Raw genomic sequence first — 16,150 nt, 5'->3', positions numbered from 1 at the left:
ACCAAACACTTATTAAATGGAAAGTAAAATATCCTGCAATTCATAAATTACCCACACACAATGTACAAGAAGTTCTGGAGGCCAAGGAACATGTAACATGGTGGTGTAGCCTTGACTCCTTGCCTTGACTCATTTGTCCACTTGCTTAAAAGTTTTAGATGAATAAGTGTCACTTAAGAAATACAGGGTAAAAATACAGAAATACATAGCTTCTTCTTAGATTCTTAGTTTTATGTGTTATGTACATTTGAATATAGTTACGGGCTTTTGGCTAGGTTAGAAAATGAGGCTGCTTTTGGTAGGAACAGAATCGGTCTAACCTTGACTTTTAAACTCTCTTGAGCATTAAAATTAAGGGTTAGAGCAAGAATCCACCCTTTGTACAGATTGTCTGAGAAGGAAAGTTTACAGTAAGCTTTTCTTCTCTTAGTTTTTCTTCTCCTTTTCCTTAAGTAATGTATTCATTCACTTTCCATCCTGATCGCAGCACCCACTTCTCCCAGTCCTACCCTCACAATCTCCCTTCCCCCATTACTCCTTTCCCTTCTTCTCAGAGACTGGAACCCCCAGACCCCCAGTACCAACCTGCCCTGGCATATCAAGTCACAGCAGGAGTAGGCTCGTCCTCTCCCACCTCAGTAAGTTTCCCTTTATAGAAGTGTTTCAATGATGGGAAGAACACTTACAATATGTCTACTTGGAGTTTTTAATAAGGCAATCAGTAGATTAGTCAAGGAACCTAGTATACCATTGGTGATACCAGCTAAGCACAGACATGCCCTGCTCTCCTACTCCTGAAAGAACACAGTACAATTTATCGAGTAAATTATACCTAAAAGAGAGAAATATGAACCTGTATTTGGCATTCTTTAGTGTCTACTGTCAGTTTACCATTGCAGAGGGCACGGTGAGTATCCAGAGAACTATGTGTGGTAAACAGGAACACACTGGGGAGGACTACATGTTCTTTTGTTGTGGGGATCTCAGAAGGCAAAAGGCACAGTTGGTCTCTTTTCTTTTTCAGACAAAATATAGTTTGTTTAAAACAACAGATGTAGACAGAACCCAGTACAAATGTTCAAGACCCTCAGACAATGCTGATTCTATGGATTTGATGAAGTAGACATCGGATAATATTAAGGAATGATTAAGTCATCCAGTTAGTGATGGGCTAGAAGACAAAGCTAAAATGCATAAGGTAGAGGGTAGCTGGATATCCAGAAGAGGAAGAGAAGTGTTCCTTTGTAAGAAGATTTTTTTTTTAAATAGCAGAAGTGGATTCTTAAAACCAAGCCTGGTAGATGGCCACTGTAGGTTCCTCAAGAAAATTTTAACAGTAGTTTAATAGGATAGGCATCCAGGAAACACCAAGACAAATAGATCCTTGAAAGTTGTTAATTTACGATCCATTCCTCAACTAAAAGAAATCTGAATTTTTGAGGAATGTATTTGAGCTGTTATGTGGAGTGTGACTACCGTGCTATAGGAGTGATTATGATTTCTACCTCCTGGGTGAAAATGGAACTTCGCCGAGCTGTGATCACATGACCTCCCCTTCAGTGCTGCCAGCTGTCTGTCTTCCCTTTAACTGGCAGCTGGGATGCACTGGGAACTGTACAAACGAAGGTGTTGGGAAATGACTGTTCCTGGAAGCAGCCATTAATCAATGACTGATGTGTCTGTCAATAAACACCCAACTTCTTTGCTCCTACAGTGAGGTAATCCATATTCCATGTTCTACACTGTTATCAGAGTCTAGGAGTGGAATTAAACTATAGTTATCGCTGTCTCGGTTACTGCTCTGGTGCTGTGCCGACATATCATGACCAAGGCAACTTATAAAAGGAAGCACTTAATTGGAGGGTTGCTTACAGTTTCAGAGGGTGAGTCCGTGTTCATCAGGGTGGGGAGCACGGCAATGTGCAGTGAGGCATGAAGTTGCAGCTGGAGCTGAGAGCTCACATCAGATCTAGAAGCATGAGGCAGACAGACAGACAGACAGAGACACACATACACAGAGACAGAAAGACATAAAGAGACAGAGACACAGACAAATACAAAGACAGAGACACAGACACAAAGATACAGGGAATGGCTAGGACTTTTCTTGAAACCTCAAAGCCCGTGCTTAATGACACAGCTTCTCAAACAAGGTCACACTTCATAATCCTTCTTAAACATTCCACCAACTGGGAACCAAATAGTTGCTCATATGAGAATATATAAGCCAATGGAGGCCATTCTCACTCAAATGATAACATCCATCCAGTAGAAGGCTTCACAATCTGCATTTAGTAATTCATTCTTTTCTCTTATCATTTCTTTTCCTCTTTACATCTCTTCTACTAATGTTCTCTGCAGCAGTCACTTTCCAAATAACCACTAGCTCTTTTATTATTATTATTATTATTATTATTATTATTATTATTATTAAATTTATTTTTATACACTTTATAATCTGATATTATATATTCCTCCTCCCAGTACCTCCTCATGCCAGTCCTCCCCCCAGACTAGGCAGTTCATTTAGGGGTGGGGGATCTACAGGCAGACAACAGGCTTAAGGACACCTCTGCTCCAGTTGTTGGGAGGACCCGCATGAAGACCAAGCTGCTCATCTGCTACATATGTGCAGGGGGCCTAGGTCCAGCCCATGCTCACCCTTTGGTTGGTGATTCAGTCTCTGGGAGACCCCAAGGGTCCATCATAGTTGATTCTGTTGGTCTTCCTGTGGATTCCCTGTTCTCTTTGGGTCCCCTAATTCTCCTCCCAACTTTTCCAAAGACTCTGTCCAAGCTCCATCTAAAGTTTGGTTGTGAGTCTCTGCATCTCTTTCCATTAGGTGCTGGGTGGAGCCCTTCAGAGGACAGTTATGCCAGGTTCCTGTCTGCAAGCATAACAGAATTTAAATAGTAGTGTTAGGGATCCGTTCTTAGCCATGGGATGGGTGTGTGTGTGTGTGTGTGTGTGTGTGTGTGTGTGTGTGTGTGTGTGTGTGTGTGTGTATGTGCGCATGACTATACATGTGCATAGGTGAGAGGTTGACTTTGGGGTTTTCTCTATTGTTTCTTCTGCAGCTTATGTCTTTGAGATCAAGTCTCTTACAGAAGCTGGGCTTACTGGTTGTACTAGAATGGCTGCTCAGTCTGCTCTGGTGATCTCCCTGTATCTGCAACCACATCTCCTTCAGAGCTGGGGTTACAAAAGCTTCTGGTTTTTATGCCACTTTTAGGTATCAGGTCTTTGTTATGGGGGCAGCAATCACTTTACCCATCGCCCTATTTCCCTAGAGTTTACCCATTGCCCCATCTCCCCAGTCTCCTGTCTCAAAGTTTGAATCCTGTAAATTCTTTATGAGACCCATCTTTTACCATTTTAAAAAAGTTTACATTATTTTCTTTGGGTTCAGAATCCCAATTTGCAACACTGAAAACTTCAAACAAATGCTAATGCAAGGACAGAAGCTGTTACATCACAGTGTGAATCTAGCACCAAAGTAGTTGTTGGCTTGTTCTGTATTTTAATGTATTTTTTTTAATACTGATGAAGACAGGGAATTAAAATAAAATGGGATAGGACCTTTATTCTTGTGTTTGATCAGAAGTAAAAATACTGTCTTGTCCTGGGTGCCAGTCTGAAATGCCATAAGTGCTTGCCCCTAGTTAATTCTTAAACAATTGTAAACTCTCAGCTCTTGAGGAGGAAATTTTGCATAGCCTTAGAGGTCCCAGGGGCTACTGAAACTTTGGACCCCACCTTCCATTTCCGAAGTAACACTAAAAGGGTTTGTCACTACTTAGACCTCAAAGAAGGGAGTACCCATGGCTCTGAGTGGGGATGGGACAGCTGAAGAGCTCAAAATCAGCACACTGTGGTCTCCTCCACTCAGGAAGGCTAATTCAGAGCCACGCATGCTAAGGAAATGAGAGGAATAATTATTCCTTTAATTAAATGATGTACTTATCTTCCTTCTAAGAAGCTGCTTCTCCATGTAAACCTTTCAGGGCTTCTGTCAGGGAGCGGTAATGAAGGGTGCACGCTTCTGAGTCCTTTCCCTTCCTTTTCTCTCCTCTCTCATACTCGCCGAAGCTGTCTCAGATACTGGCCTTTCTCACTCGCTGTCTCTGAAGCCACCCCCACTTCTGAGATGGAGATGCTTTTCTACAGTGTGGACACACATGCTGGGGCCTTTTCACTTCCTCTTCTCCACCTTTTTCTTCCCAGCAGCCACTGAGAGCTATAGCTTTTCCCTGTCCTGTTTTATCCTCAAATTCTAGTAAAATTGTCCTTGAGCTCCCTCCCAAGTCCATTTCTAAATTTCCTTACTAACGAGTCCAAGAATCAAAGAGAAGGAGCCTCCAGCAACTGTACAGGGTCTCCCACTGCGTAGCTCAGGCTGGCCTCACATTTCTTTTCTGTCAAGATTGTGAGCATGAGCTACTGAGCCAAGGTTTTAACTCTTCCTCCTGGACAACTCTTAGTAGTGTTTCCAGGAGAAGAAAAAGATACATGAAGGAATTTCTTTAGATTAGATTTGAACATTTTTCTAAAGAATATATTTTTACATTTTAAAAGATTGATGAGGAGGGTCACATAGATGGTTCAGCAGTGCAAAATGTGGACTACATTAGCAGAGAAGAATTTGATTCCCCGTATTCATGTTTGGCAGCTGTAACTCCAGCTCCAGGGAGAATCAATATCTCTGGCTCCAAGGGCACATGAACACACCTACACACACACACACACACACACACACACACACACACACACACACAAAATGGTGGTGGTTGTGGTGATGATAATGATGATGATGATGATGATGATGATGATGATGAATCTTTAAAAAAATGTCAAGGAGTCCAAATATTATTTGAGAAATTAAAAATGAGAAGTATTAGATATCAATCTATTAATTATATAAAATAGCAATCATTATATGTTAATGTGAATAAATGAGCTATTTTATGAAATTACTGTTTCCAAAACCAGCAAAAGTTCATGAAGAATTGGTAAAGCAGCTGTCACCCTACTGCTAACCCAGCCATACAGCTTAACTTTCAAGATTAGGACGCTTGCGGGTCATTATTAGTTTGCTACAAAATTAAATAAGAGTCATGCTGTCTGCAGCCGCTGTAAAATTAATTATAAGCCATGCCCGCCTCACTCGAGATGTAGAATCTTGGATAGAATATTCGATCTTTAAGCCTAAGGCGTGACTCCTTGACAATCTATTTAGAGATGTGATGCCTAAGCCTGCCCGCATCCTAGAAAAGTATCCTGAAATTTAGTAGAATTGTGATCAACAAGGACAATTTCTAATCTCTCCTCTTACACATTTTTGTAATAATAATATAGCACTGAACAAATAAGATACCCGTAAAATCAACACCACACACATAAACACATACACGCATACCAACACACACACATACAAACACACACATGCATACCAACACACACACACACATACAAACACACACACATACCAACACACACACATACACAAACACACACATATACAAACACACACACCACATTGTTGTGAGGCACTATAAAATATACTCATGCGGATATTTTAGAAGGCAGTACAATAAATTTCATAAACGTTCTGAAATAAGTCTTCTTTTAGCTTAAACACTGGATTTTAATGTTTACTGCCTAGAGATGAAATTATTGAGTAAGCAAATCTAATCTTACTTTTAAATGTGGCTACAAGGAAATGTTAGATGCCATGTCTAAATGGTGTGTTTCTACAGCACAGCTTTGCCCCACCCAACAAGAAGGCAGGGGTAAGCCACTGGGTTTAAACACGGAACAGAGGAAAGTGGTGCGTATGTTCTTAAAGTACTAAGATTAAGATACTGAAGTGCAGATTACTAATATCTTAGGAGAACATGGAGGAGAGAAAATTAATGGTAGAAATCTTTTCGAGAATAAATTCATATTTCTGATTAAGTCCTCTCTAAGGCTTTGTAGCTTGCTGTTTAATTATAGGTTCTTTCAACTTAGAAAGATAATCCTCACATCACAAGTGATGCCTCTCTCTTTGTAATAATTCAACCAGGCATCAACAACTGAGGGTATGATTGTGGTAAAGAGAATATGGAAGACACAGCTTTTCTTTTGTTTTGGATGTCTCTTGACCTAGTCCTCAATGACACTGTCAAATTAGTTATCGTTCTGTCAATGTAAAAAAAAAAAAAAGTCATGACCAAACGCACCTTTAGAAAGAGAGGGTTCATTTGAACTCATGACTCCAGACAATGAGTCCATATTAGCAAAGGAGGCATGGCCACTGGCGGGGAAAGCTTGGATGAAGAAGCAGGAGCTGGCTGAGTAGGTTTCCATCCGCAAACAGGAAGCAAATCCCAACCAGGAAGTAGATCGAGGTCACTGCCCCAGTCCATTCCTGTTGCTTTGATAAAATCGTTCCCGATTCCTATGGCTTCGACAAACATCATGACCAAAAGTAACCTGGGGAGGAGGAAGGGTTTATTTCGCTTACATATCCAGGTCATAAGTCCATCCTCATTCAGGGAAGCCAAGGCAGAACTGCAAGCAGGCCAGACACTGAAACAGAGGCTATGGAGGAATGCTGCTTACTGGCTTGTTCCTCAAGGCTTCCTATACTTGCTTTTTTTTTAAAAAAAAACTTTTTTTCATTGGCTATTTTATGTATTTACATTTCAAATGTTATCCCCTTTCCCAGTTCACCCCTCCCATCCCCCTTCTCTCTGCTTCTATGAGAATGTTCCCCCTCCCAACCACCCACTCCCACCTCAACACTCTGGCATTTCCCTACACTGGGGAGAAGAACCTTCACAGGACCAGGGGCCTCTCCTTTCGTTGATGCCAGACAATGCCGTCCTTGGCTACCTATGCGGCATGTGCTATACTTGCTTTTTTAAACAAGCCAGGCTCATCTGCCCAGAGGTAGCGTGAGCTGTCCCACATCAGTCATTAACCAAAAAAAATGCTCCACTATATACTTCATGGATCGATCTGTTGGAGGCATTTTTCTCAATTGAGGTATCCCCTTTTCCACTTGCACCCGAGTCTGTGTCAAACTGATAGAAAGCCTAACTAGTACAACCATGAACCCCCAAATCCCTCCCCCAGTAATGTATGGAAGGCCACACCTACAAGAGGGTCCATAACCTCCTAAGGGCCACCAACTGGGAACAAGTGCTCAAATAGAAGAGATTTTGGCAGACTTGTAATTCACACCAACACAAATCGCATCCCAATGACCTTCTCAGTGGTTCTTTGAGCAAGTGGTTGTGTTTCCTCGTCAATTAAATCTATGGCAGCAATGTTGACTGTGCACTAAGTGAAACATTTGCTGTAAGCTGCTTATTAGGGAGAATTCTAAATTTCTTCAAAGGTCATCACCCTTTCCCCAAACTAAGCCCTCTCCCCAAACCATTAAGCATCAGACATGTCAAGACCCGGTTGGTGTCGCCGCAGACAATATTGTTTGAATTAAAGCCATCATACTGGGTTACCTGTAAACGTGTGAGCATTCTGAAAACAAATATTCTTTTAAAAAAAAAATCATGCCCTCATAGCATTATCATGTGTAAAAGCAGAATTAACAATTAATATTCGCTTTCTAGAAATCAGATGTCCAGTCACTGTGAAAAAGTAACCACAGCATTCTTATCAGGTTACCTAAGTATAGATTAGTATCAGGCCACGACCTATTCAGTTTGTGATATGCTCTAGATAATTAGGTTTTCTTTTCTTTTTTAAAAAAAGATTTATTTACTACATATTAATATATTGTAGTTGTCTTCAGATACACCAGAAGAAGGCATCAGATCTCATTACAGAGGGTTGTGAGCCACCATGTGGTTGCTGGGATTTGAACTCAGGACCTCCGGAAGAGCAGTCAGAGCTCTTAACTGCTGAGCCACCTCTCCAGCCCATAATTAGGTTTTCTTATTTCACAATGTAAACTTTGGTCATTTCCTCCTGTTCTGATGTCTGAGGGAAGAAATGCACAACAAAATAGCTACCTTATTTCTCTATGACAAAAGTATCTGTGATATAATGTATCCTGTGGAAGCAGTGTTAGCATTATGTTAGCATTATGATCACTAACCAGTAGATGTCATAGTTGCTTTGTACAAATGAATCAATTCGGTCTCCATCTGTCAAGGGGGGGGGGAAGTGCTGACATACGAAATAGCTCAGTAGAATTGCAAATCAAAGTGTCAGTACCAGCCTTGACTCCATCGGAGCCTCAGAAGTATGTGTCAAATTATTTATTTAAATATTTCCTTTAGCATAGTGATCAGAAGTAGCACCTCTCTTCCTGACTATTTCTACTAGCTAGTGCTAGCTCTCTGGGAGGACTCAAAAGCACAAGGGACCGTCCTCAGGACAGGCATACCTTTGTCACACTTGGTCCCCAGTGGTAGGCAATGCTGTCATCTAACTCTACCCATCCATCAGGAATTCTACCCATACCCTGATCCAGACGACAATACAGCTCAGGAACTTTATCTCCTAGGAGTTGGGAATGAATCCCTATGTTACAATACTTACATCCGATCAGCTCTGAAGTATCTAAAAGATTTAAGAAGGACAGAGAATCGATTTTGTTATTTCCTTTGCTAAAGATAACAATTTTAGGGCATTTCTATTCTTACTGCCTCTGGAAATCGGCCACCATGTTGTTTCACAGAGATTTTACCAGGGGACTTGTTAATTTGCATCCTGAGACATTCTTGTCCAGAGAAGAACAGCAAAGGCACTGCGACACTCAGTCGGAGACACCACACCTCCCTGACGTATTCAAGTACTCTTTCCTTCACTGCAGCCGACAGACTGCTCCTACTGCGCTCTATGCTATCCATTTTTCCTTTCCTACACATAGTTTATCTCTTGCTATTGAGGGACAGTTCCCATGTAAATATACCTCAAATACCCTTGCCCAGAGAGATAGCTTTTTAAGTTCTTCTTAGAATGCTTGTGTGTGTGTGTGTGTGTGTGTGCGTGTGTGTGTGCATGTGTGTGTGTGTTTGATTAAAAATATCCCAGGAAATACTTATCCTAAAAGTCATATATCGTCAAGATTAAAATAAGTATGAGAAATTGTTTCACTGGCTTTGGGAAATATCAAATAAGTAACTACAGGAATCTCAACAAACCTAATGCTTAATTCAGATTAATAAAAGTTCTTTCAGGTTGGCACAATGACTCAGTGGGTAAATTAGAGGTGCCTGAAGCCAAAATGCTTGAGTTCAATCCCCAGAACCTACTGCTTCGTGCCCTTCCACCTCTACACGCGCAGCATGGCACGAGATCTGCCACCCCCATGAATAAGTAAAATGTAATTTAAAGTATAAAACTTAAGCGCATTTCTCATAGCTTCTCCTTAAAGAACAAGAAAGAAGCGCACACACTGTTGACGAGGAACAAACGGGTGTTTTCATTTTCTTGTTTGCTGAAAGTATTTGTTTATGCTGAATTTTTGCAGGGCTTGTAATTGAGCTCATGACTTCACTCATGCTAGGCACGGTCTCTTGCACTGCTCCATACACCCACCTGCTGGGAGTAACGTTCTCAATGCTTTCTACAATAAATTTCCCATTCTCTATATTTTCCTCCCATAGGCATTAGGATGACCTTATAAAAAAGTAAGTATGGGGTTGGGGATTTGGCTCAGTGGTAGAGAGCTTGCCTAGCAAGCACAAGGCCCTGGGTTTGGTCCCTAGCTCTGGAAAAAAAAAAGTAAGTAGTTTTCTTCTTGTAAAATAAAAATGATAACCGTGAGATTACTCTACATAACACCTTTGTTGTCACTCAGAATAAATCCAGACGTTTTACAAATGGTTTTAAAACACTGAATAGACACTGTTAGCTGTCCATTGTCAGCCACTAGCTACCTGTATGTATTAAACACAGAAACTGTTCATATGAATTCTTCTATGGCACAATGGACTGGAAAAACTAGGGTCACTAAAAGGTCTGTAAAACATCTCACTAATAATTTTATATTGTTATATGCTATGTGGCATTTTCGATATGTTAATTTAAGAGCATGAAAACCAATCATAACTAGTTTAGTTTTATTTATCTTATGTATATGAGTGCACTGCAGCTGTCTTCAGACACACCAGAACAGGGCACCCCATTACAGATGGTTGTGAGCCACCATGTAGTTGCTAGGATTACAAACTCAGGACCTCTGGAAGAGCAGTCAGTGCTCTTAACCGCTGAGCCATCTCTCCAGCCCGCTCGTTTAGTTTTAAATGTGACCTCTAAACATGTTGATTACATAGCTTACATTTGGAGTTCATATTTCTTCTTTTGGACAGCAGCTACCTCCTGTTTCCAAATTCCTCTAAGTTCTGACGATGTTCAGGATGCCGAACTTGTCCCAGAGGTTTGGTGACAGTGGGTCTCTTCCCTTATTTTTGCCTATTTTTGATAGAATTATCAGAAACAACCCTGATATAACAATTTTTTTAGCACTTCTGATCTTCCCATAGTAGAATATAAATTCCACAAAAATAGGGGCCTTCTCTGTTCACTGCTGTTTTCTGACGACAGCATCAGGTTCTCAATGGATACTAAATATTTGATAAATAAATGAAGGAATAAAGCATAAAAATGATGGTTGACAAGGGGGTTCAGTGGTAGAGTCTGCCAAGCCTGATGACCTGAGATTGATATCTGAAACCAGCATAGTTGAAGAGCAGAACTCATATAGACATGCACACACACACACACACACACACACACACACACACATACACTTTATAAAAGAAAGTAAGTATATAAATGATGTGATATTTGAAGAGATCAGACGGGTAAGAACTAACACTCCCTGGCTCTGAAGGCTGTACTAACACATTCCGTGTGCTGATAAATTCTCCCAGAAATGTGACATTCGTGAGAGAAATCTAAAGCTCAAAGGATATTTAAGCAGGGTCCCCAAATCACACAGGTAGCACTGAATATTGCTTCGAAACCTTCATATTATTACAAAAAGGCTTCTTGTGCCTTCCCGAGTCCCAAGCTGATGTAGTAAAGTACTAGAATATTCTCAAGAGGACTGGGCTTCTCCAGCCTATTACTTGTCAATACTGGGATACTTCACAGTGGGATGTTAACTCCACCTAGACTTCAGTGTCTGCACAATAAACTCTGTGTCAGGAGGCAGCAATGATCTAGCTGGAATCCCCAAGTCCAAAGCTCTCCGCTTTGAGCGGTATGCAGTGCCTTAAACATGCTTGTTAAGCAAATTAATAAATGGAGTTAACTTCTCAATTATCCTAAACAGGTCCTGAGTGAGTTATCTGTGCCTCATGAGAATTAATGGCTTTGTAGGCCAACCCATTAGAATGAAGAGCAGCTAAGAGCTGTGCTGGGGAGTTGGCCGATGTGTAAGCAGATGTGGTTCTCAACCACTGACCACACGAAATTGGGAAACTCTGAAAATGTACTACCCATCCATCACAGGGGCAGCTGACCACGCGGGGCGACTTAAATCAGAACTAATTGAAATTATATAGAACTGAAAATACGTGTCCTCAGTCACGCTTGTCACATTTCATGTGCCCCTAAATCTTACGTGGTCACTGGGTACCATGAGAGCGCTAAAGAATATTCCTTATAGCAGACGTCTATGAGTTAACACTTAAATGAAAAAATAAATTGTCGAAAATATATTGGAAACCAGAAGAGTCCTGCTTGGTTGGCTAGCTATATTTCCTAGTTCAAATTCGACATGGAAAAGAATAGGATGGTTTTCACTCCCATGAGTCTCAGGGCAAGCGTCAGACGTGGAAAGGAAAGGAGGTTCACTGTCAAGCAGGAGCCACCGTCAGTTAGCTGGGCTCGTGTACAGCCAGGGACTGGCGTGGAAAGAACCGTCTTGCAATGGTTCCAGGCAGACTTACTGTTCCAGAGATGGTGCCAGCACCTTGCTTCACTGAGCCATTATGCCTAATGCCATTCAATACCATCCCCGTTGAGGTTGATGTATAAAGCAGAACACGGAAATTTGAGAAGTAAGAGGTTTGGGATGTCAGACACACCAGACCGTATATGGTTAGATACACAACCTCCGAAGAACAAATTTGAAATGTCTCCTTCAAAATATAACTCACCTTCAGATAATTTCTTCACATCATTAAAATAATTTTGGCCAATACAATTTAACCATTTTGGGCTCCTTCCCCAGAGAGATGAACTAGCTCCTGTCAGTGTATCAGAATAGGCAAGAACAAAGATTACACCTCTATTTTATTTTATGATTAAGTTTTCTGGGATGAGCATTTCCTCAGTTTGGTTCTTTGAGGCTTTCTGGTTTGTTCGAATTTTGTAATCATTTGCTGGTCCTACTTAGTCTTCTTCCCAGACAGAAAATGATTCATGCTTCTTATTTCCACACAAGAGACTACCACAAGAGTGGAGGAAGGGACGCTTAGGCAGCCCCACACTTCCCAAGTCAACAGGTGGAGGATAATCTTTGCAAGTTCTTTGGGGGTTGAACACCTCCGGGTCCCCATTTGCCTCCCCCTTTCCCAGCCTTCGAAGAGCATATTTCCAATCTCAGATTTTTCTCAGGAGACTCCAAGAGTAGCTGATGCTCTGACCAGGGGAGGGAGGGTAAGAAAGATGCAGGTAGGGCAGCTAGGCTGGGGCTGACCGTTGGTTTCCTGGCAATGAGTGGAGAGAGAGGGCGCGGCACAGTGGCAAACAGTAAGAGTAGCCACTAAGAACCCAAACCGCCAAAGTGGCTCTTCAGACCCCGGGTGAAAAGCGGTGGGAGAGGGTCACTCTAGGACGCTACGAACCCGGGGCTGGGGGAGGGGAGCCCACCCACAGCAGTGCGAGCTTTCTGGGGGCTCAGGCGTCCGAGTTCCCTGGAAAAACCCAGCGGTGCAGAGAATCCGGGAGGAGCGCAGCCGGGGCCCGGGAAGCGGTGTCTCTAGGGCGGGGGTGGGGGCGGGACAGGACCCAGATTGGAGCCAGAGGAGGGGAGACCAGGGGACGGCCGCGCTGGAAGCCGGAGGTGGCCGCACAGGCGTCGTTTCCTTCCGGAGAGGAGGATGGCAGACCCAGGCGCAGGCTGGGGGGCGTCCAAGGGCGGGTGATGGGGAAATACCGCGGCTCGCGCTTCCCCACGCCTGGCAGCCACGACGCGGGTGGCTCCTCCTTCGGGCCGGTCCCGAGCCCGGCAGCGGGCGGGAGGGAGGCGGGGAGCGAGGGCGGAGGCTTCGGGAGGAGGAGGGATCAGGCGCGCCTGTGACAGGGTGGCAGCGGAGAAGCGGACGCGTTGCTGCCGCCGCTCCTCCTCCTGCAGCTCCTCTAGCGGCCGCCGCCGCCTCCGCCTCCGCCGCTGCCGAAGTTTCACTCCCGACCCTCGGCGGGAGCCCTAGCGCGGAGCAGAGCGGCCACCTCGCCCGGAGCTGCAGCGCAGCTCGGTGTGCGGAGAGCCAGCCGGCGTCGGCGCGCAGGCTGCGTTCCACGGCCCCGGGCTAGGGGCGCGGAGACCCAGCCGGGGCGGCAGCCAGACTAGGGAACCCGCGACAGCGCCCACACCGCCCACTCTGCCTCCGTGCTCTGAGCTGCTACGATGGCGGTGCGCTCCCGCCGCCCGTGGGTGAGCGTGGCGCTGGGGTTGGTCCTGGGTTTCACCGCCGCGTCCTGGCTCATCGCCCCCCGGGTGGCCGAGCTGAGCGAGAAGAGGCGACGCGGCTCCAGTCTCTGCTCCTACTACGGTCGCTCAGCTACCGGGCCCCGCGCGGACGCGCAGCAGCTGCTCCCCCAGCCCCAGTCCCAGCCGCGGCTCCAGCAGTCGCCGCCCCCTGCCAGCCACGAACTCCCCGGTCCTCAGCGGCCGGAGGTGGCGCCCGGAGGTCCCAGTTTGAGGAGCAGCCCCTGGCAGCAGCCGGCTCCGTTGCCGCAGAGGAGGCGAGGACACAAGCCCGAAGGTGCGACGGCGCTTCCCGGCGCTCCCGCTGCCAAAGGGGAACCGGAGGAGGAGGATGGGGGCGCGGCTGGCCCTCGGAAAGGTGGCCGACCGAGGAGTAGCCAGAACGGCAGCGGGGACGGGGGCGCCGCTGCCCCAACCTCCGGACCCGGGGACTTCCTGTACGTGGGTGTGATGACCGCACAGAAGTACCTGGGCAGTCGCGCGCTGGCCGCGCAGCGGACCTGGGCGCGCTTCATCCCTGGCCGCGTGGAGTTCTTTTCCAGTCAGCAGCCTCCTAGTGCTGCGCTCGGCCAGCCTCCGCCACCTTTGCCTGTCATCGCGCTGCCGGGGGTCGACGATTCCTACCCTCCCCAGAAAAAGTCCTTCATGATGATCAAGTACATGCACGACCACTATCTAGACAAGTATGAGTGGTTCATGCGCGCCGACGACGATGTCTACATCAAAGGTGACCTCCCAGTGTTAGCTGTCCTCCCCTGCCCACCTCCCAATTCCTTTCTCTGCTGTCAACCCCAACCTCTACCCACCTTCTCCACCGCTTTTCAGTCAGCACCTGCTCTGGGCTTCTGCAACCCCCTGACCCGCGATCCCCACCCCTCGCATCCGCCCATCATTTTCGCCTGCGCCTCCTCTCTTGCAGTCTCAACCCTCCTCATACCTGCTCAGCTTTACTCACTTTCCTCGCTCTTGCAGCTGTTCATTCCATCTGGCTCAGGTCTCTACTCAGAAAGTGAAGAAAGGGACCTCAGAGCTAACCCAAAAAGCCATTCCCGCCCCTCCCCCCAAGCTCGCGGTAGGTGATAGTTTCCCAAATCTGTCCAGAGGGGCGTGTCCTGGCTGGAGGCTAGCAAGATGCAAGCAAGATGCTGGCTCGAGCAGGGCTGGGTGGTTTACGTTGTTGCGTTACTACCCTGCTCCTTTGTCTCAGCTTAATCTGGAGCAGTTTTAGGACAGCTGCAGTTGAGGATAGCCATCGTTTACTGTCCCCGGCCCTTGTTTGAACATTCTGTGGCTTTTAGAAACTTGCTCCACCCGGAGACCTTGAATACACCCACCAGCCCAGTGTGCTGTTCCTTTCAGCCTAGCACTCAGCTATTCCCCATTCTCTGCCACACTTTAGTAAAACCCAGTGGCAATGGGTGCTACTCCCCAAAGGTCAGGTGAAGAAGAGGGACTTGACAGTGCATTGGAGTTATACAGACTCTAGTACCTGCAAGCTGCATCACACACGCTAACAGTAGAAGCTTTCCAGTTGATCTTGGTAGCTGCAGCGTTTGAACAGGTTCTAGAACTACCCTGACCACACCATACAGCCACCGCATGAGGAAACTTTGCCAGTGTTAAAAGAAAGGGGTATCTTTTTTTTCCAGATGGTCAGCAGTTCTGGTCAGAAGATTTCAGAGCTCAATAGCTCAAAGTTCCTTAGAGCATAGGAGTCAACTTTTTCGGTTCAGACAGTGGAAAAGATGGGAAAGGATTGCAAAGAAAGAAATAGACTTGTCCTGCAGGAGCAATCCTGTTGTCCATGCGCCCTACTTCTTATTCTGAGGAGCGCAGTCTCTTCTCAGCAGGTGCTGACTACTGGAAGATCTATGACTTTGTCATGATCAAGGTTAACACCCTTCACGTAATACAAGGGCAAGCAGCTGATGTCCTGTTAACAGAGTTGCTCTGAGTTTAAGGGGGAGGAGCAGATAGGTCTCTGTGGTGCCATTTGGAAGGAGAGATTTTGATAGTTAAGTGCAAACAAGTCTATTATGGCTTCTTTCCTCAAATGTGGCATTTATGGTAGAGTCAAAGAAAAGGTGTTTTTCAGAGGTATTGCCTTCTGCTCGTTGCCTTGAGGAACCCAGACTTCAGGGTAATTATCTTCTATTCCTCATCAAAATCACAAAGAATTCCTGGCAAAGAGGTTGTACTTCTCGGTGTACATTGATAGGGCCTACTCTGGCCATTTGCTTTAATGATTGGAGTATATTGCCCCTCAAATCTTTGAAATGCCACATTCTGTTTCTATGAAAATGAACGTGCATTTCTATTAAGAATTCAGTTTTTCTCTAAAAAAATTCTTGTTGACATCTAGCGGGTGAGACATGGGATGGAGATAGTGGCCACATACCCTGTTGATCAAAAATGAGAGTACCAAGACTGACTGAGAATATTTTAGAGGGTGACAACTCATTCTGATGCATTGCT

At 45.0% G+C, this 16,150-nt stretch overlaps 1 protein-coding gene across 1 annotated transcript in view; it reads left to right on the top strand.

Annotated features, from left to right (window-relative positions):
* Window positions 1-13,078: 13,078 nt before the first annotated feature.
* Window positions 13,079-16,150, top strand: part of Chsy3 (chondroitin sulfate synthase 3) — a 245,179-nt gene continuing 242,107 nt past the window's right edge. Inside the window, exon 1 of the mRNA XM_032886245.1 lies at window positions 13,079-14,402. Within this exon, the coding sequence (XP_032742136.1) occupies window positions 13,595-14,402 (808 nt within the window). The 5' untranslated portion in view covers window positions 13,079-13,594. The remainder of the gene's footprint in view (window positions 14,403-16,150) is intronic.

The sequence above is a fragment of the Rattus rattus genome, chromosome 15 (genome assembly GCF_011064425.1).
Source record: "Rattus rattus isolate New Zealand chromosome 15, Rrattus_CSIRO_v1, whole genome shotgun sequence".
Lineage (NCBI taxonomy): Eukaryota > Metazoa > Chordata > Mammalia > Rodentia > Muridae > Rattus > Rattus rattus.
This window is presented reverse-complemented; position numbering and strand designations above follow the sequence as displayed.